Genomic DNA, 20,381 nt, shown 5'->3' with positions numbered 1-20,381 from the left:
TAACATGAATTTAACTGAATTCATCCACCTGTTCAACAAAATCACAGAGGAATGTCATTCTGAGGTAAACTTTTGGTAGCTTCTCCCTTAATGAATAAAAACAATTGCGTGCAAAATGACAGTTCATCACGACTGCCAATAGGGGGAGAAATACGACAGTCGTATGTGAATGTCGGAGACAGTGAAAAGGTCGCTTAAGAGTTAACACGGAAATGCAGGAAGTACTGCAGTTGGAGTATTTATCAGAATCTGTGCATTCAGAATTCCACAGAAAGCGGCACATATTTCGGAAGAATTTGAATGTTCGTCAGTCAAAATATTGCATGTTTATTTGTTATATATTTATGAGAGCTCTCTGTAAGCACTTTACACGTGGAGTAAAAGTCAAAGTGACGTAAATCATGTAAATGCAGCTTCACAATTGCTGTGGCAAAGTGGATAACCACGATTAATTTAGTAGAAGATGAGGGTTTAACAGATTTAATGTGCATTGCAATGAATATGCAAACTACGGGGAATAGTTCTTTCAATTAGTCAACCTCCTACTTAGATTTTGGGGTGTGATAGAAATTTTAGGGTTAAGTATGAGAGATAGCTGAGAAGGGGAGCATAGAGTGGTCAGTGCAAGTGGAATTATTTGAGGGGAAGTAAAAATGGGAACCTGACATTGTTGAACCCTATGTAGTGAACATGCAACTAACAATGACTGAAATTTTCATCATACTCTTTGTCTAACTGAAATTTACATCATGTTCTCTTTGTCTAACTATATTTCATAACAATGATCTCTTGTCATGATGATTAGCTAATCCTAACCAACTTTATATCCAATCAGAATAAAGTAAACAAGTATCAGGAGAAATAACATAATGTAATCTATAAAAGCTTCTGAATTCTTTTGTTTGGTCGAGTCTCTACTAAAAAGAGATCTCTCCTGCTGTATCAGCCCTCTACATAGCGAGTAAATCACTCGCATATGTAACCAAATTTCAAACTATGCGACTAAAATATGTATTTTATTAGCCACCGGCGAGTAAACATTTAGAGTTCACTCGCCAGAGACTGAGTTGTGTAGTGGCAAAGAAGAACTTGAGCTGCGCGATCCTTTTACTGAATAAGAAGCCAGCGATTAAGAAGCCGGATTCAGCCTCATCTTTAATAGCATGTTGTGTCTAGTGAGTGTGCACCATGAAGAAAATTGACTTATCAATATCAGAAATCTTTTTTTTTTTTTTAGAGCATTTCCTGTATTATTCACTGTAACTATATATTTCATAAGCATATTTTCATAAGTTTACTTGAAAATGCTTTTTGACATACCTCCAAAGCATTATAGCAGGACACAGCCTCTTTCTCTCTCTCTTCCTTCTCCTCTGTGAGTCTCTCCTGTTGCCTCTGGAGGGTAGTGTTGGCCAAATGCAGCTGCTCTTCTTTGTATCTTACCTCCTGAAGCTCTTGCTCCAAAGTCCCCTGAAAGGTAAGGTCCCACACTTCAGAACCTTCAAATTGCCCACTACCACATAGGTTTGGCACACCTTAACACCCTTCTAATTACAAAAGAACTACTGCAAGTTACCACTGTATGATTATCAAGACAGAAGATGTTTTTAGCTGCGGTCACACTAGATTTTGAGCATGCTAAATGATTCTTGCGTTTCCATTCTCCCACTTTTGTATGCGTTTGAATGAAAATGAATGGAGCGCAAAGTGTAGTGTGACTGCACCTTTATGCGGAAAAGGATAATACACGTATTATAACAGCCACCCATTTCACATTCTCACTTAAGAAGTTCTCATTTTAATGCTTTTCAACAGACATTACTTATTTCTATAAAACACTCATATTCTTCCATTAAAAGACATACCAGGAAAGTTGAAAAAAGGACCATACCATAGCTGATTCCATGTCCATCTTCTGCACTTGCAACTCCATGATCTCGGAGGACATGGTTTCATGTGCACGCTCTGTAAGTACGCGCAGCTCCTCGGTTTTGCTGCTCAGTGCTTCAGATTGCTGGTCCAGCTTATGTCTCATCTGCTTCTCAGCCAGTTGAGCTTCCTCTAATTCTGCCTTCATTTTATCCACCTAACAAGGAATTTCATCAGCATAGCAGACAAGACAATTTTTTTCAGGACAATAAGTTACCTTAAAGGAATAGTTCATTTTCTCATCCTCATGCCATCATAGATGTTTATGACTTTCTTTCTTCTGCTGAACACAACTGAAGATTTTTAGAAGAATATCTCAGTTCTGTAGGTCCTCAAATTGCAAGTGAATGGGAACCAAGTTTTTGAAGCTCCAAAAAGCTCATGAAGGCAGCATAAAAGTAATCAATAAGACTCCAGTGTTAACATCCATGTCTTCAGAAGCTTTATTATAGGTGTGGGTGAGAAACAAATCAATAAATCAAATCAGTCTCCACTTTCACATTCTTCTTTTACAACCCCAATTCCGAAAAAGTTTGGACAGTATGAAAAATGCTAATAAAAACGAATAGGAGTGATTTGTAAATTATATTCACCCTTTGCTATATCGAAAGCACTATAACTACACGTTATATGATGTTTTTCCTTGTGAATTTCATTATTTATTTATTTTGTTATGTACAGTAATTTCAAATCAGATGATTACAACACGCTCCAAAAAAGTTGGGACAGTCGAGTGTTTACCACTGTGAAACATCACCATTTCTTCTCATAACACTTATTATGCATTAAGGCACTGAAGACAGAAGGTTGTTATGTTTAGAAAATGTAATTTTCCCCTGTTCATCCACCATGCAAGTCTTCAGCTGCACAATTGTACTGGGTCTTCATTGTCGTATTGTGCGCTTCATAATGCACCACAAATTCTCAACTGGAGATGGAGAGGAAGAATTACACAGCTCACAGTCCAGATGCACTCTAAACTTTCCAAATAGCTTCAGGTGATGTAGATCGCAAAGTATGAGGGAATTATAATGCAAAAATACAAAATAAGTAAATACAGAAGCACTCTCATTGTGGAATAAGTGGAGCTGCTGCTCCGCTGAAGCAAAACTTGCATATCGAGCGTGTTTAAAGGAAACACTGCGGTGTTAAATCTTAAATGCAGTTATATTTAATGCGTTAGAGCTTTATTAAAGTTCAAATAACACAGAAGCAGATCATGTAAATAACTACAAACTCCGAAACTGGCATTTCTCTGTGCGGTCAGCGCCTCTTTTATGAGTTGCACGAATGTCCCGATCTAAGGGGGAGAGATTGGAACTGCACCTGTCTGATACACACTCTGTCGCGGGGACGCTCATTCCTCGAGCACACGCTTAATGCAGCTAGATTATAACGTGATGGCTCGTGACTTATTGAATCATATGCATTTCTTATCATGAAGAAATTAGCAATACGCAGCTTTATTAATAAGAGAGAGTTTGTTTTTTTGTGAGTTAAAGATGGATTGAAGTAAACAAAAGGTGAGAGAGGGTAGTCTTCACCCCATTATACACTAAAACAAAATAGGTTTTTGATTTGTTTTTTGTTTTGTCTTGTTTTCCATATAAATATCTAAAACTCCTTTTAAACAATGTACATTTTCTTAAGCAGCTATACTGCAGAGCAAAAATTATTTAAATAATTAAAAAAAATTATCTGAGAATGCTGAATATAATATTAAAAATACAAATATTTTAATCTAAAAAAGATCTGGATCGTTTATAAAAAGATGCACTCACCTGAGAAGCAGCATATAAGATGTTTAGACTTGCTTTTAGAGAATAGATCTTGAATATAAGTATATTTTGTCTTTACTGCACTCGCAGAAGTATATCCAAGTGAAAAAATACACTTACAGTATATACAAAATACACTTATATTTAAGATACATTCTCTTAAAGCAAGTCTAAATATCTTATATGTTGCTTCTCAAGTAAATGTATCTTGTTTTAAGGATTTTTAGACCATTTTAAATGGAAAACAAGACAAAAACACTTGATAACAATAGGATTTTTTGCAGTGAATTTCTTTACTGAATTAAACTTAATAAAAAAAACAAAAATTTCCCTTTAATTCAGTGAATGTCATTTAGAGGTATTTTTAAAAGATGATTTTGTCCTCTTTATTGTTAGTAAGCATGTTTTATACAACCAATAATCGGTTAAGAGCTAATGATTAATCGTTGCAATAATCATTCTAGTAACTGTTAAGATTAATTGATTATCAAAATAATCATTAGTTGCAGCCCTAGTCGCCATGAAATCAAAATTAAAGTTTTGCTGCTTTTAGTCTATATTTATTCCCTTTAAGGTCATCAATATGCTACTGTACTTCCAAATGCTGACAAAATTATTTTTCAGAAGATATAAGCATTTAAAATTAGCAGTCTCTCTCTTCTGGCTTGACACCCCGAGGCAGTCATGACAACACAAATGGCATGAGAAACTTTGTCCAATCAAATGTTTTCTAGAATGAGAACACTCCCTCCCCCTAGCGTGTCTGGCTGTGTGCTAACTGATGCTGATCATGCCTTTGCAGGGTACTTCGAAAGGAGCACAATCCATGCTATAGTGTCAATTCCACTCTTTCATAAGAATCACTTAAAAATGGGTTTTGACTTACTATTATCACCTTTCAGCCTTCTGAAGCTCTCACAGTGGAGGTTAATTGTCTTTGTATGGAATAGGACATAGCAATGACTTCTAAATAAGACACGCTGACGCCGAAGCTGGACTAAAGGAAACTCACTTGAGTTTATTTCTATTTTTCTGCAGATGGAGGTTTCTTGGACATACCGCTCAAGTAAGTGTTCTTCATTCTTTATGCTTAGTGTATTGTGATTCCAAACGTGGACAAATTAGCTTCTACCCGCTTGTTTCACATTCATCTGTATTTGTACAACGGCTCCAGCCTTGTCCTAACATAAACCCCCACCCTACATTTTTTTCCCCATTCGAAAAGCGGTTTCACTCTGAAATACGTTACAATACAGTAATAAAGTCGGTCACAACTTCTGTTTCACGGTTACACTGTTCTGCTTTCCATCTAAGATGAGAACGAGCCCAGAGAAGTCGGCAGCGCTTCTGGACAGTGTTGATGTAGGGCTTCTGCTTTGCATAGTAAAGCCTTAACTCTTTGGAGAACATTGTTCTCAATGTGCTGGATTATTTGCTGAAACATCTGTTGGCAAATTGACAAATCTCGAATGATTCTTGCGCTTGAAGGACTAGGCTGTTTTTGGAGGCTCCCTATATACTATGATATGATTGCCGCACCTGTTTAACATCTCCTGTTTCACATCGCCTTGTTATTTCAACTCGTCAAATTGTTATTAGTCTTAAATTGCCCCTGTCTCAACTTTTTTGGAGCATGTTGCAATCATATGATTTGAAATTACTGTACATATAAAAGAATTTTTAAAAAGATTATGAATGCTGAGGCATTACCTACTTCATATTTGAGGAAAAACCACCACTGCTGTATCTGAGCTCACCTTATTCTTTAAGTCACTGATCTCAAGAGCATGACTCCTCTCCAACAGAGTTTGCTGCTGCTCCAGCTGGTGTTTCAGGTGGTTTTTGACAATGTCAAATTCTGAACGAAGACTCTCCAGCATGCGGCCCTTTAACTCAACTTCCCTTTGCAGAGAGTATTTCTCTTGCTCCACGGCCTGCAGTAAGAGAACACTGACAAAATGACACTGCGGCATATTTAAGTCTGTCACCATTCAATGGTCAAAGCATCATGTTGCGGTGTTCTGGAAAATGCTGCCAGCTGGGTCGGCCAATACCTCAATGACATTGGACATCTCAATTCGCTGCTCTTCCAATTTGTTGTGTAGATCCATTTTGTCATCCAAGAGTTGAAGTCCATACTGTCCAGCTCTCTGAAGAGCCTCTTCGCCCTCCTGCACCTTCCGTCGCAACGCTTTAAGCTCATCCTCTAGATCTGACATCTCAAATGAGAAACAGAAAAATTTAAATTGAATTGAGAGAGAGTCTTTTTCAGAAGAAATCACACTGTTTTAGTGAGGGTAAAATAATACTAATATTACAAAGAGAAGTATATGAAAAATGTCAAGACAAAATTCGTTAACTCCTATAGTTCGCTACGTAAGTGGCTAACTAACTATTAAATTTACGATAAGCGTCTGTTTCGGTACTGTCACGTCTAAATCATGTCTGTATGTTTACCTTTTGAGCTTCGTGTTAACAAAGTAGTCGATAATGTTTACTTTCTGAAGCACAAACCGCCCCAACCGCTTCTCTCACAGACAACTTCAAACGGCTTGTTTGAATCCTGCAGCAGTCGTCAATGACAACACGCGAGAAAACACGAGATTCTCGAAATCCCTCACAGAACAGAGCTGTCTCTCGTTTGGAAGGCTGCGTCCTCCGGAGATCGCGTTTGTCGGCCGAATACGTCATCGAGGCTGTCTCGTTTCATTATTATTATAATTATTATTTTTTTATCTATTGTCAATGCCTTTTATGTATATTCACTTACATTTATACTATTGTTAACCTTTTTTTGTATTCCCAATAAAAATAAATAAATTAAATTAAATTAAAAAAAATTTAAAAAGTTGTACACAACATTTTTATTTCAAACATTTTACAAATATTATGCATTTTGTAGTCAAGAATATCAAGACGTTTTCTCAACATTACACCACATGACCTGAAAAAAATGCACCTTTTCATAAAAATGTTAAATTATCAGATACATTTTTAAAACAATTCTTAGTCATGAGGATTTAAAGGGGTCCTTTCTGTTTTATGGTTTTTGTTAACATAATCAACAAAATTACAACCTTTATGTTGATTACACCACATGACTAATTTGGTGGACAGCAGATTTTCAAACCTTAATCATATTAAACACGATTGTTTCACTGCTATATATATATATATATATATATATATAAAGAAATATGAATAAAAGATTATTCTGCACAACTCATGCAATTTGTATTTTTCAATAATTTTCAGACTTTGATTTTTTACACTTTTTTTTTTTTTTTTTTTTTTTTACTTAAAAACCCCCCACAAAAATATCAAAATTACTTCAAACTCAGAAATTTTGGATATTCATTGTAGAAGTTATTTTGAATAATTTAATAGATCTGGACAAAAACAATGAGCTTCATGTCATTGACCCATCTGCATATTCAGGCAAAATACTGTTTATGGTTTACATTGATACTTTTGTTCAAGAGCAACAAGTCCTTAAATTGTAATTTCTAAATAAATATGACTTATCACAGCCCTGGTTGGTGGGATAATAATGAGCAATGGGCAAAAATACAGTGCATCCGGAAAGTATTCACAGCGCTTCACTTTTTCCACATTTTGTTATGTTACAGCCTTATTGCAAAATTGATTAAATTCATTATTTTCCTCAATTCTACAAACAATACCCCATAATGACAACATGAAAGAAGTTTGTTCGAAATCTTTGCAAATTTATACAGGTGCATCTCAATAAATTAGAATGTCGTGGAAAAGTTCATTTATTTCAGTAATTCAACTCAAATTGTGAAACTCGTGTATTAAATAAATTCAATGCACACAGACTGAAGTAGTTTAAGTCTTTGGTTCTTTTAATTGTGATGATTTTGGCTCACATTTAACAAAAACCCACCAATTCACTATCTCAAAAAATTAGAATATGGTGACATGCCAATCAGCTAATCAACTCAAAACACCTGCAAAGGTTTCCTGAGCCTTCAAAATGGTCTCTCAGTTTGGTTCACTAGGCTACACAATCATGGGGAAGACTGCTGATCTGACAGTTGTCCAGAAGACAATCATTGACACCTTCACAAGGAGGGTAAGCCACAAACATTCATTGCCAAAGAAGCTGGCTGTTCACAGAGTGCTGTATCCAAGCATGTAAACAGAAAGTTCAGTGGAAGGAAAAAGTGTGGAAGATAAAGATGCACAACCAACCGAGAGAACCGCAGCCTTATGAGGATTGTCAAGCAAAATCGATTCAAGAATTTGGGTGACCTTCACAAGGAATGGACTGAGGCTGGGGTCAAGGCATCAAGAGCCACCACACACAGACGTGTCAAGGAATTTGGCTACAGTTGTCGTATTCCTCTTGTTAAGCCACTCCTGAACCACAGACAACGTCAGAGGCATCTTACCTAGGCTAAGGAGAAGAAAAACTGGACTGTTGCCCAGTGGTCCAAAGTCCTCTTTTCAGATGAGAGCAAGTTTTGTATTTCATTTGGAAACCAAGGTCCTAAAGTCTGGAGGAAGGGTGGAGAATCTCATAGCCCAAGTTGCTTGAAGTCCAGTGTTAAGTTTCCACAGCCTGTGATGATTTGGGGTACAATGTCATCTGCTGGTGTTGGTCCATTGTGTTTTTTGAAAACCAAAGTCACTGCACCCATTTACCAAGAAATTTTGGAGCACTTCATGCTTCCTTCTGCTGACCAGCTTTTTAAAGATGCTGATTTCATTTTCCAGCAGGATTTGGCACCTGCCCACACTGCCAAAAGCACCAAAAGTTGGTTAAATGACCATGGTGTTGGTGTGCTTGACTGGCCAGCAAACTCACCAGACCTGAACCCCATAGATAATCTATGGGGTATTGTCAAGAGGAAAATGAGAAACAAGAGACCAAAAAATGCAGATGAGCTGAAGGCCACTGTCAAAGAAACCTGGGCTTCCATACCACCTCAGCAGTGCCACAAACTGATCACCTCCATGCCACGCCGAATTGAGGCAGTAATTAAAGCAAAAGGAGCCCCTACCAAGTATTGAGTACATATACAGTAAATGAACATACTTTCCAGAAGGCCAACAATTCACTAAAAATGTTTTTTTTATTGGTCTTATGTATTCTAATTTTGAGATAGTGAATTGGTGGATTTTTGTTAAACGTGAGCAAAATCATCACAATTAAAAGAACCAAAGACTTAAGCTACTTCAGTCTGTGTGCATTGGATTTAATACACGAGTTTCACAATTTGAGTTGAATTACTGAAATAAATGAACTTTTCCATGACATTCTAATTTATTGAGATGCACCTGTATGTATATATATATATATATATATATATAAAAAAAAAAAAACCACATGTACATAAGTATTCACAGCCTTTGATCAATACAAGCACCTTTGGCACCAATTACAGCCTCACGTCTTTTTGAGTAAGATGCTACAAGCTTGCCACACCTATTTTTGGGCAGTTTCTCCCATTCTTCTTTGCAGGACCTCTCAAGCTCCATCAGGATGGATGGGGAGCGTCAGCGCACAGCCATTTTCGGATCTCTCCAGAGATGTTCGGGTTCAAGTCTGGGCTCTGGCTGGGCCACTCAAGGACATTCACAGAGTTGTCCTGGAGCCACTCCTTTGTTATCTTGGCTGTGTGCTTAGGGTCATTGTCCTGTTGGAAGATGAACCTTCACCCCAGTCTGAGGTCCAGAGCGCTCTGGAGCAGGTTTTCATCAATGCAGGCGGCATTCATCTTTCCCTCGATCCTGACTAGTCTCCCAGTTCCTGCCACTGAAAAACATCCCCACAGCATGATGCTGCCACCACCATGCTTCACTGTAGGGATGGTATTGGTCAGGTGATAAGCAGTGCCTGGTTTCCTCCAGACATGACGCTTGCCATTCAGGCCAAAGAGATCAATCTTTGTTTCTCATTGTCTGAGAGTCCTTCAGGTGCCTTTTGGCAAACTCCAGGCGGGCTGTCATGTGCCTTTTACTGAGGAGTGGCTTCCGTCTGGCCGCTCTACCATACAGGCCTGATTGGTGGAGTGCTGCAGAGATGGTTGTTCTTCTGGAAGGTTCTCCTCTCTCCACAGAGAAATGCTGGAGCTCTGTCAGAGTGACCATCGGGTTCTTGGTCACCTCCCTGACTAAGGCCCTTCTCCCCCGATCGCTCAGTTTGGCCGGGCGGCCAGCTCTAGGAAGAGTCCTGGTGGTTCCAAACTTCTTCCATTTATGGATGATGGAGGCCACTGTGCTCATTGGGACCTTCAATGCTGCAGAAATTTTTCTGTACCCTTCCCCAGATCTGTGCCTTGATACTATCCTGTCTTGGAGGTCTACAGACAATTTCTTGGACTTCATGGCTTGGTTTGTGCTCTGACATGCACTGTTAATTGTGGGACCTTATATAGACAGGTGTGTGCCTTTCCAGATCATGTCCAATCAACTGAATTTACCACAGGTGGACTCCAATCAAGTTGTAGAAACATCTCAAGGATGATCAGTGGAAACAGGATGCACCTGAGCTCAAATTTGAGTGTCATGGCAAAGGCTGTGAATACTTATATACATGTGATTTTTTTCTTTTTTTCTTTTTAACAAATTTGCAAAGATTTCAAACAAACTTCTTTCACGTTGTCATTATAGGGTATTGTTTGTAGAATTTTGGGGAAAATAATGAATTTAAACCATTTTGGAATAAAGCTGTAACAAATCAAAATGTGGAAAAAGTGAAGCGCTGTGAATACTTTCTGGATGCACTGTAGTATTTTTCCTGAATGTGTCCTGGGAACAGAACAAAGTGTGTAGTCTCCTGTTTTATCCTGTGAGTATCTCATGTTAGGAATGAAAGTTACATTGTTTTTAAAGAAATTGCAGGTGCAATTTTTTTTTTTTTTTTTATCAGTGCTACTTATAAACAGTATACTGTAAGTTGTTCGGGCTGACTGCACATGCTGATCAAAGATAAACTGTAAAATTTAACATACTCTTCGATTTATATATTATTGGTTGCCCATTTTGTTCAGCATCTCTCTTTGGACTATATTTGTAAAGGTATTTCCACAGTTGCTGCTGTGTTGAGTACAGATGATTTTAACTAACTGTATTTTACAGTAACCAGAAACAAAACACTTTTGTCTAAACCTAGCAACCACAAACATCTAATGTCCTTCAGTTTACCATATGCAGCCGTAACAGCTTGAAACCTTTGCATCAGTTCTGTCTCACACTTAGACGATGGATCTGTTTTGCATTTTAAAAAGTGAGAACAGTCTCATACAAAGACTTTATCTCCACCCATCAGCATTAAGTGTCACCAAATATCTGTGAGGTACCGGCTCCAGACACTTCATCTGTTATGCAGATTTCGACTATCAGTACCTATTGCTCACCTTTTAAACTGAGTGATAGGTCACCAATCTATCTTTTCAATGAAACTTATTCAATTATCATACAAGCAAGTTTTCCAGTGATCTCGCAACAAATGACCACTGGCCTTACATGGTGTTGCCAGAAATTAAATTATCTTTCTTCCTGTGTATAATATTCTACATATGCTTATTGCATACATAGGTCTGAAAAAGGAAAGCAGCTCTATTAAATATAAAACCAGCAAACTTAAAATCAACTTAATCCATTTACGTTTGAGATGAGAACATAACTATACTGTGTAAAGTCTAAGTAAAATTCAACACAGTCATCAAAAAAGTGATCTGATCACATTGCTACGAAATGTTCAAATGGATTCAGACTTCAAAAGGATCATGTTCACTCAACGAGCGAACTGCAACACAATGCTTTAGCATTTGGTATCAACTTAATTTCATTGTGTACAATCCTAATGTTTACTTAAACCAATCGTGTTGGGACTATGTGAATAGTACTTGTTGCATTAATGTATTGCTGAAACTGGGCAAGTGTTATTTTAATGTATATCCACACAAAATAAAGCAAGTAGGAGTGTTAGTGTTTAATGTTCTGTTATCTTGGGATTAACAGGAGTTTCTGTCATGTTGGACATTGTACAGAGTGGTAAGGTCAAGGAGGATGGGTAAAATACTTTTAAAATGTCAGTGGATATTGCTTTAATCATGAAGCAGTTGGAGATCAATATAATAACTTACTGGGGATCTGTAAAACCCCAGCAGAAACATACTTGTCATGCTGTGCAAAAAGATATGCTAATATTAAACTTACTAATTTGTGTAGTTGCTAGCTAGCAGCAAACTACAAGGTTCAATCGAGTTATCTGGATAGATCAAATTTAAGTTAGGTTAAGTAAATAAATTTAGGTTTCCTCTACAAAAAGTACTTGAATAGAACATACATTTTAATTTTATATTAAGGAAACTAATTTTCATTGCGTGGAACCACACAAATTAATGATACATTTTTCCCCCAGCGTTTTCAGGTAAACTTCTATAAAGGTACATGGGACCATAGCAAATGTAATTGCTGTGATCCCCTATGCTACAATAGCAAAAGAAAAAAATCCACTGTAATGTTTCTATGATTTTTCAAAAGAGAAAAGAAGAGAGATAGATTACGGCAGTCAGAAGAGAGAAAGATGCCAAATTTACTGTCACTCCTATTAGTAGATTTACAGTATTTAAAACCTCAACGCAGCAGTGTTGACTAGTTTATATTATTAATGCCAGGGTAATATTACATTAGGTTTGCAAAATGTACAATAAATAATTAGAAAGGTTTGCTACTAACTTTTACTGTGCTTAATTAAGGTGGAAATGTGTCATCACATTCAGCAAAAAGAGTCTATATCGATATATCTCATCTTGGCCTCATTGAGGCGAACATTTAAATGTTCATTCTCTTTGTGTATATGGCCTATACATACTGTATACATATGTGCAGGTCATAGGAAAGATGAAATGTGTGTTTCCAAATATATATATATATATATATATATATATATATATATATATATATATATATATATATATATATATATATATACCATAAATCTGAGAGGGAATACATATTTAATTTAATTATATATATATATATATATATATATATATATATATATATATATATATATATATATATATATATATATAATGAAATTAAATATGTATTCCCTCTCAGTTTTATGGTGTGTATACTCAGTCCTAACTGAAGTAAGCAATTCATAACACTTGAGGCTTTGAGAACTGAGTATAGTTCTAAATGCAGAAATTATTTTATTTCAACGATAAGAGATACTATGAAAACAAATTATATTTTTGTTCGTTTTCCTTTTATTCCAATTAAAATAAATTAAAAAAATAAATCGTATTTTAGTTCAAATGGGTGACTCCGTTTCAGAAATCCCGCCTTTTTTTTTTTTTTTTTTTTTTCAAAGGGGCATGTCTTACTGCAACAGAGAACACTGCGTCATGACGACAGCCGTTTAAAAAAAGGCCCTTTCTTCTCAGTTCATTCGTACAGGCGGACAAACGACACGGTATGTCAGGAATGGAGCAGCTTTGCAAACTCTTCGTTGGTGGTTTGAACGTCCAAACCACTAATGATGGACTCCGCGCTCATTTTGAACAGTACGGGACATTAACTGACTGCGTGGTGGTCCAAAACGATCAACTACAGCGGTCCCGTTGTTTCGGTTTTGTAACCTACTCCACCTCGGAGGAGGCAGATGCAGCAATGGCCGCCAGGCCACATGTTGTAGACGGCAAAAACGTGGAGCTGAAGAGAGCCGTGGCTCGGGAAGACGCCGGGAAACCCGAAGCCCTCGCCAAAGTCAAGAAGATATTTGTTGGGGGCTTAAAGGAGGACATCGAGGAGAATCACCTCACCGAGTACTTCTCCCAGTTCGGCATGATCGAGAAATCCGAAGTCATCACAGACAAAGACACCGGCAAGAAGCGGGGATTCGGCTTCGTCCACTTCGAAGATAACGACTCGGCCGACAAAGCCGTTGTGCTCAAGTTTCACATGATCAACGGGCACAAAGTGGAGGTCAAGAAAGCGCTCACGAAGCAAGAGATGCAGGCCGCCGGTGGAGCCCGGGGCGGCAGAGGGAGAGGAGGAGGAAGAGGCATGGGAAGGAATCAAAATGGCTTCGGTGGCGGGAGAGGAGGTTATGGCGGCTATGGGGGTGGATACGGCGGAGGCTATGGAGGCAATGATGGCGGCTACGGCGGTGGCTATGGAAGCGGAGGCTACGGAGGTGGTTACGGGGGCGGATACGGAGGAGGCTACGGTGATCAGATGGGAGGTTATGGCGGTGGAAACGGTTACAGTGACTTTGGCAGCGGATACGGCCAACAGTCGTCCGGCTACGGGCCCATGAAGGGTGGCAGCGCGTACGCCGGCAGGAGCGGAGGAGCCCCTTACGCCCGAGGCGGCGGGCCCGGGTACGGCAGGGGTGGCTACGGAGGCTACTAATTTTCACTTGGTTTGGGAAAGACTCGGAAAGCTAGAGTCTCTCGAAATGATCACATTGGACAGTATGGCTCATTCCCCCCGGCCATGCAGAGATGGCGGACACTGTGAAAGCATACCTTAAAGACCTCAATTCTTAAACAGGTAGGAAGAAGATTTCTTCCCAGAAACCTGACTTGCTCGACCAGCTTTAGTTGTAGGACATGTTCTATTATATATATCTCTTAAGTTCCACGTGTAGGGCATGCAGCAAGTTGACCCTGTTAGTTTTCCCCTTTTCTTTTTTTACGCGAACTTTTTCGTGCAAGTCTTGTTAACTTGTTCGCAACCCATTCGTTTTTAAATTTATGTTCAACGCTGGCGATTTATTGTCAATATGCATTCTCCGTAATCTGCTGCCTACCAATGTCACGAGGGGATTTACGCATGCAGTTTAAGTTTGTTTTGGCCTCACGTGTTCGTTCTCTGTAAAACCCACACCAGATTTTTCCAAAATAGTTTATCATGATTAGGCCAAGTTTCACTCCAGGCATTTCGTTTTGTAAACTAATGCAGATACACAGTATCCTACTCTCATGGAGTTAAGTTTTAGCTGTATGAGCCTCACTATTTCCTGTGTATTGTATATTATGTCTTCAAATCAAACCAATATTGTTAAACATTTGAAATGCAATTGTATGTTACTTTTTAAATAAAAGTTTCTCAACTTAATTATCCTACTCTAAGGCGTTTTGGCTTAAAGGATTTAATGACTAATTCATTGTTTTGAAAGCCATTTACTTAAAGCATATATACATGTGGTTGCATTACTTTATTACTACTAAATTTAAAATAAGACTCTTCTTCACCATTGAGGATTTAAGGGTTGTGGCCCCAAGAACACTTAAGTGATCTAGTGCTTAATGTTTTAAGGGTTCATATTTACTCTTGATTCCCATATTTAGGTGTTCTTTCAGTTATTCCAGTACTTCAAAATAGCTGTAGCAGTTTGTTTGTACAGGCAACCTGTTGAGTACCTGGGTTCGATTGTGATAGGACTGAAATATCTCATTAGGATATCATCCTGCGATCTAGGTATGTAATCAACCTGTCTTCACTACGTGTTGGTCAAGTATTGCCATTTTATTATTTCGTAGATTATATTTATTCCTTTAAAATTATTTTGATTGCTGTCTATCCAGACTGGTATTCTATACAGTCAAGTGGATCTACTGACTTAACCTCAACTGGTGTGATGTAATTTGGGTCAGTGTAACACCGCGGGTTATAAGGGCCTCTGATTATATGCCCAAAAGGATTATTTTTTTGTTTATATTCTCTTAATTTGGTACATCAAAATCCCTGTTTTGCCATACATGATGACTGTGACTAATGCATTCTCTTTTCTTCCTGTCTTCCTCACCAGGCGGTGTTGGGTGCCTGACTCTACCCACATCAACTGTGGCCATGGAGTTTGGTTATCTGCAAGATCCACTGACTAGCCATTATGTTTTAAAATCCTTTTCAGGCACTGAGGACTGAGAAAGCAGTGATTTACATGGGATTCTTCATAAAAAGATTGAGAAAATGAGCACTCAATTTTTTTTTTTATATTTAATATAAATATCCGTATACATGAGTATACACTTATATTATGTAACCGCATACATTTACTGAACACGAATTAGATTTTATTGGAATAAAATTGTTGAAATGATTGTTTGTCTTTATTATTATAATGTACTGTTTATGGGAAAGGGCTTTTAATTTTGAAAATAAGTCTGAAGAGACTTTAAAAGGGGTGGAGTGAATTTAGATGGGTTTGTGCGTAAGCACACACATGATAGTTTTGCATGTTTTGTGTGTGATGTTAGCAACAATGCACATTTTTGGATTATTTACACACATTGAAAAAGTCATGTCTGCGATTGTTTTTTATAGCACTGCGAGGTTCCACAATGAAGTTAGTAAAGCGAAAACCTTCAGAAATAGTAGGATCTTCTAAAGGTTAAGCATTCACAAACTGTTGCTTTACCCATCATTAATGATAGCCCAACAGGAAGAAATTCCACAAGGCCCTTGTCAAAGCTATAATAAAATAATAGAAACACCTGCACTTAACTGACATTTGTGGAAAAGCAAGGATTTAATCCATTTATTGAACACGCTTTATATGCCACACAGTCAAAAATGTTCTTGGATTATGATAGCGCTAATAAAAGATAACTTAACAGTGACTTGCCATTGCACATCCAAATGTTTTATTGCTGTTTTCCATTGAAACTCTTTAGAGTTTTATAGAGTGAAAACCCATGCTCATGTCATGAATGCCCAGGCTCGTGCAGTAGCACAGCCATATTATAAAATTAAGTGTGATGTGTGCACAGTATCCAGCTAGCCATGAGTATATAATTAAGCTAAACTACCAACATTATTTAAAACGGGACAATTTCATAAGTAATTTCTTACATTTTTATTGTAGATTGTGCTGTGAAGCCTGGTTTGTAATTTAAAATGATTTATAATTTGTGTCAGAAATTAATTTTTTCCAAAAAGGGGCAATAATTGTCCCCTGGGATTAATGCTCTATTATTTTTCACATTTATGTGGGCAACTTTTATATATATATATATATATATATATATATAAGTCATCCTGAAATCAAATACTTCAATAATAAGATTTGTCTATGCACTACGGGTGATAGGTCATTTTCTTATGCTCCAAAACTCTGGAACTCACTTCCTTAAGATATAAGAGAAGCACAATCTTTTAATGTATTTAAAGCTTATCTCAAAACATTTCTTTAGGATAGCTTTTACTTAATTTTGTCTTTTTATTATTTTATTATTATTTTGAAAAGTTTTTATTATTAACTGTTTTTGATGCATGCTTTTTTATGCTCTGTACTTCTGTTTTCAATTTATCTTTCCTATGTAATGCGCCTTGAGAGGCCTTTTTAAAGCTATATAAAATAAAGTTTATCATTATTATTATAGATTGAGAATATGTGACCTACCTATAAAATTAAATCAACACCAAATCATATTTTATGTGATAATGTGTATAACTTGACTAAGAATAGAATACTAACTAGATGTTATAAGTAAAATCAGAACATTTCATTCTGTGGTTAATTTCCACTCCCACATTTTGAATTTCAGAGGCATTTTTGCCCCGACAAAACATGTTAATTTTCTAATGTGCCTGATGTTGTGTTCTTGCACACCTATTTAACTTAAAACCCATCAACTCAACATTTAATCTTCAATAAATCCAAGACTAGCTTTCACAAATTTGTATAGCCTTTGTCGTTTAAAGTTTATTCGTTAGTAATTGCTTTGCTGTGTACCCAATCAGAGTCAACTACGTGTTTGTTGACGCACACAAAAAGATACGCCCCCAAGTTTCGAACGCAAACTATTTCTTCCGTTTTGAGTGAGCACGGTCAGTACGTCCATTGTAAGAAAATGACTAACCAGCTTTGTAAACTATTCGTCGGCGGCCTAAATGTCCAAACAACCGACGAAGGCTTACGGAGTCACTTTGAACAGTATGGACAGCTAACCGACTGCGTGGTGGTGATGAACCAGCCGCTTCAGCGCTCCCGTTGCTTCGGCTTTGTAACGTACTCGAGCACCGAGGAAGCGGACGCCGCCATGTCTGCTAGGCCGCATGTCGTAGACGGCAACACAGTGGATCTGAAGAGAGCGGTGGCCCGGGAAGACGCCGGCAGACCCGAGGCCCTGGCCAAAGTCAAGAAAATATTTATCGGGGGTTTGAAAGATGACATCGAGGACGAGCACCTCAGTGACTATTTCTCCCAGTTCGGTGCCATCGAGAAGGCTCAGGTGATCACCGACAAAGACACCGGGAAGAAACGTGGTTTTGGCTTTGTCTACTTCGAGGACAACGACTCGGCCGATAAAGCCGTCGTGATGAAGTTCCATACGGTCGGCGGACACAAGGTGGAGGTGAAGAAGGCGCTCACCAAGCAAGAGATGCAAGGGGCCGGTGGTCGGGGCGGGAGGGGAGGCCGGGGTATGGGCCGACCTCAAAGTGGCTACGGCGGCGGAAGAGGCGGTTACTATGGCGACTATCAGAATGGTGGCTACGGAGGTGGATACGCTAGCAGTGGCAGCAACGAAAGCCAAGTGGGCTACGGGAGCTACGGTGGAGGCTACACCGATCAGATGGCCGGCGGGTACGGCAGCGGGAATGGCTACAGTGACTTCGGTGCGGATTATGGACAGCAGCCTTCTGGTTACGGTGCCATGAAAACGGGATATGGCGGCAGGAGCAGTGCGCCTTACACACGTGGTGGTGGAGGCGCTGGCTATGGAAGGGGTGGATATGGCGGATATTAGAAGCACCAATGTGACTCTTTATGTCCTTTTTACACTTCCAACTGGACTTTAAAAAACGAATCGTTTGATCGGGGTATTGGTAGTTTTGTTTATATTGGGTAACTGTGAGGTGTATTATTTGGGAACCTCCTCTCCCCACGTTGCCCTTTATGTTGCTGTTCGGTGCCATTTGTAGTATGCACAGATACCAGTTTTATTTCACTTTTAATTGTGATTTTATTTTGGTTTTTTATAAATTGTTTAGGTATGAAGTGGTCACTCTTGCCCAGGTCAGGCCGATATGTTATAGGTTAATTGCCAGACCAATGTTTAGTATTGAGATGAAACTCAGGGGTAATAACTAAATTTACGCAGTTTTTTTTTCTCTCTTCAGACCCTCCTTGAACTGTAATGATTTTTTTTTTTAAAAAAAATTTTTTTTTTTTTTTTTAATACACGTTATTGTACAGTTCACTATTTTTTATAAACCGTTTTTAGTCTTTAATTTTTTTTATTTAATTTGATCCAACAGTGGCCATACTATAAATCTTTTAACCATTAAAATGATTTTGATAAACTTTGCTCTGTTTGACTCTCTCTCCCACTCTGAATTGAATCTGGATTGGTGACTTCCATAATAGAAATGTTTGTTTGTGGACTACAGCTTGGGCAAACATTCCCTGAAGCATTGTCTTTGAAATGCTGTCTTATAATACACATTACATCAAAGCCTTGCAATATCAATATCAGAGTTTTTCCAACAATCTCGATGCATTGGATCTGGTTCATTTAATACTAAAACACACATGTAACTTCACCCACTTAAAGGATAGTTCACCCAAAAATGAAAATTCTCATTCATTCACCCTCATGCCATCCCAGATGTGTATGACTTTCTTCTGCAAAACACAAATGAAGATTTGTAGAATGTTTCAGCTCTCTAGGTCCGAACAATGCAAGTGAATGGGTGCCAAAAATTTTAAGCTCCTAATTCCACAAAGGTATCATAAAAGTATTCCAGTGGTTAAATCCATGTGTCCAAACATATAATAAATTCTCCTCCCTGCCCAGTGGGGGGTCAACGAGCATGAATAATGTGAATCACCAAAAACAGGAGAAGGTGAAAGGAAAAATGACTTAAATATTGATCCGTTTCTCACCCACACCTATCATGTTGCTTCAGAAGATATGGATTTAACCACCAGAGTCATCTGGAGTACTTTAATTTTGGTCCCCCTTCGCTTGTGTTCTGCAGAAGGGTGAGTAAATGATGAGAATTTTCATTTTTGGGGGAACTATCCCTTTAACGCATTTGTGGTTCAAAACAGACTCAAGTGAAATCTAGATGCTTACTCTTTATAAAAGTACTTATATTTGAAGGAAAATTAAGTCAAATGAACATTTGATTAGTAATTAAAGTTTTCAGTAGTTGATATCTTTTGATCAATTCTGTAGAGTTTCACACACATTGAAAATTTAGATTTGGGTGACTTAAAAAATCTGTTTGGTGGTAAAATATGAAATGGCTCTAAATGTATTTTGGGACTATGCAATGGTGCTGAACTGTGCATATCCAATTTTATTTTACATACAGTGGGGTTCACAATGTAAATCTAATTTCAACCAGGAAATAAAGGTTTAAAAAAAATGTAAAACAAAGAAATATTATGACAAATTAATTCTAGGTCACTAATCAAATAAGCAAATTGGCTGCATTCACTGTGCAAACTCCTTTGTACGCAATGTCAGATTTCCACAAGCTGCTCTTTGAAACATTCTCAAAGCATGGTGGGATAGCATGGATCATCAGTTTTTTGTGCAAACTTGTGGAGTCCACACCATTTCTCATGCATGCTGCCATTAAAAGGGGAACATACCAAATATAGACATATAAATTCAAAACAATTATGTAATTTTTAAAAATGTAACTTTATTATATAATTTTTATATCATT

The 20,381-nt window shown here is 37.8% G+C and overlaps 2 protein-coding genes and 1 pseudogene across 5 annotated transcripts in view; 2 read left to right on the top strand and 1 right to left on the bottom strand.

Moving 5' to 3' along the window:
- LOC127418253 (protein Spindly-like) overlaps positions 1 to 6,401 on the bottom strand; it is a 56,387-nt gene extending 49,986 nt beyond the window's left edge. The window contains exons 1-5 of one of the 4 annotated variants that reach the window (XM_051658729.1): positions 6,165 to 6,401; positions 5,762 to 5,926; positions 5,465 to 5,641; positions 1,892 to 2,086; positions 1,321 to 1,470 (exon numbers count right to left, since the gene is read on the bottom strand). In XM_051658729.1, the coding sequence (XP_051514689.1) occupies positions 1,321 to 1,470; positions 1,892 to 2,086; positions 5,465 to 5,641; positions 5,762 to 5,926 (687 nt within the window). In that variant the 5' untranslated portion in view covers positions 6,165 to 6,401. Of the gene's footprint in view, positions 1 to 1,320; positions 1,471 to 1,891; positions 2,371 to 5,464; positions 5,642 to 5,761; positions 5,927 to 6,164 lie in introns of those variants that run through there. The other 3 variants (XM_051658728.1, XM_051658730.1, XM_051658732.1) reach the window with 3 other exon arrangements.
- A 6,687-nt stretch (positions 6,402 to 13,088) lies between these two features.
- Positions 13,089 to 15,798, top strand: LOC127418256 (heterogeneous nuclear ribonucleoprotein A0-like; annotated as a pseudogene).
- Positions 15,799 to 17,482: 1,684 nt separating this feature from the next.
- Positions 17,483 to 18,811, top strand: LOC127418257 (heterogeneous nuclear ribonucleoprotein A0-like). Its single transcript, XM_051658745.1, has one exon. It carries the CDS (start codon positions 17,552 to 17,554, stop codon positions 18,446 to 18,448), a length of 897 nt encoding a protein of 298 aa, XP_051514705.1. The 5' UTR covers positions 17,483 to 17,551; the 3' UTR covers positions 18,449 to 18,811.
- Positions 18,812 to 20,381: the final 1,570 nt, after the last annotated feature.

The sequence above is a fragment of the Myxocyprinus asiaticus genome, chromosome 27 (genome assembly GCF_019703515.2).
Source record: "Myxocyprinus asiaticus isolate MX2 ecotype Aquarium Trade chromosome 27, UBuf_Myxa_2, whole genome shotgun sequence".
NCBI lineage: Eukaryota > Metazoa > Chordata > Actinopteri > Cypriniformes > Catostomidae > Myxocyprinus > Myxocyprinus asiaticus.
This window is presented reverse-complemented; position numbering and strand designations above follow the sequence as displayed.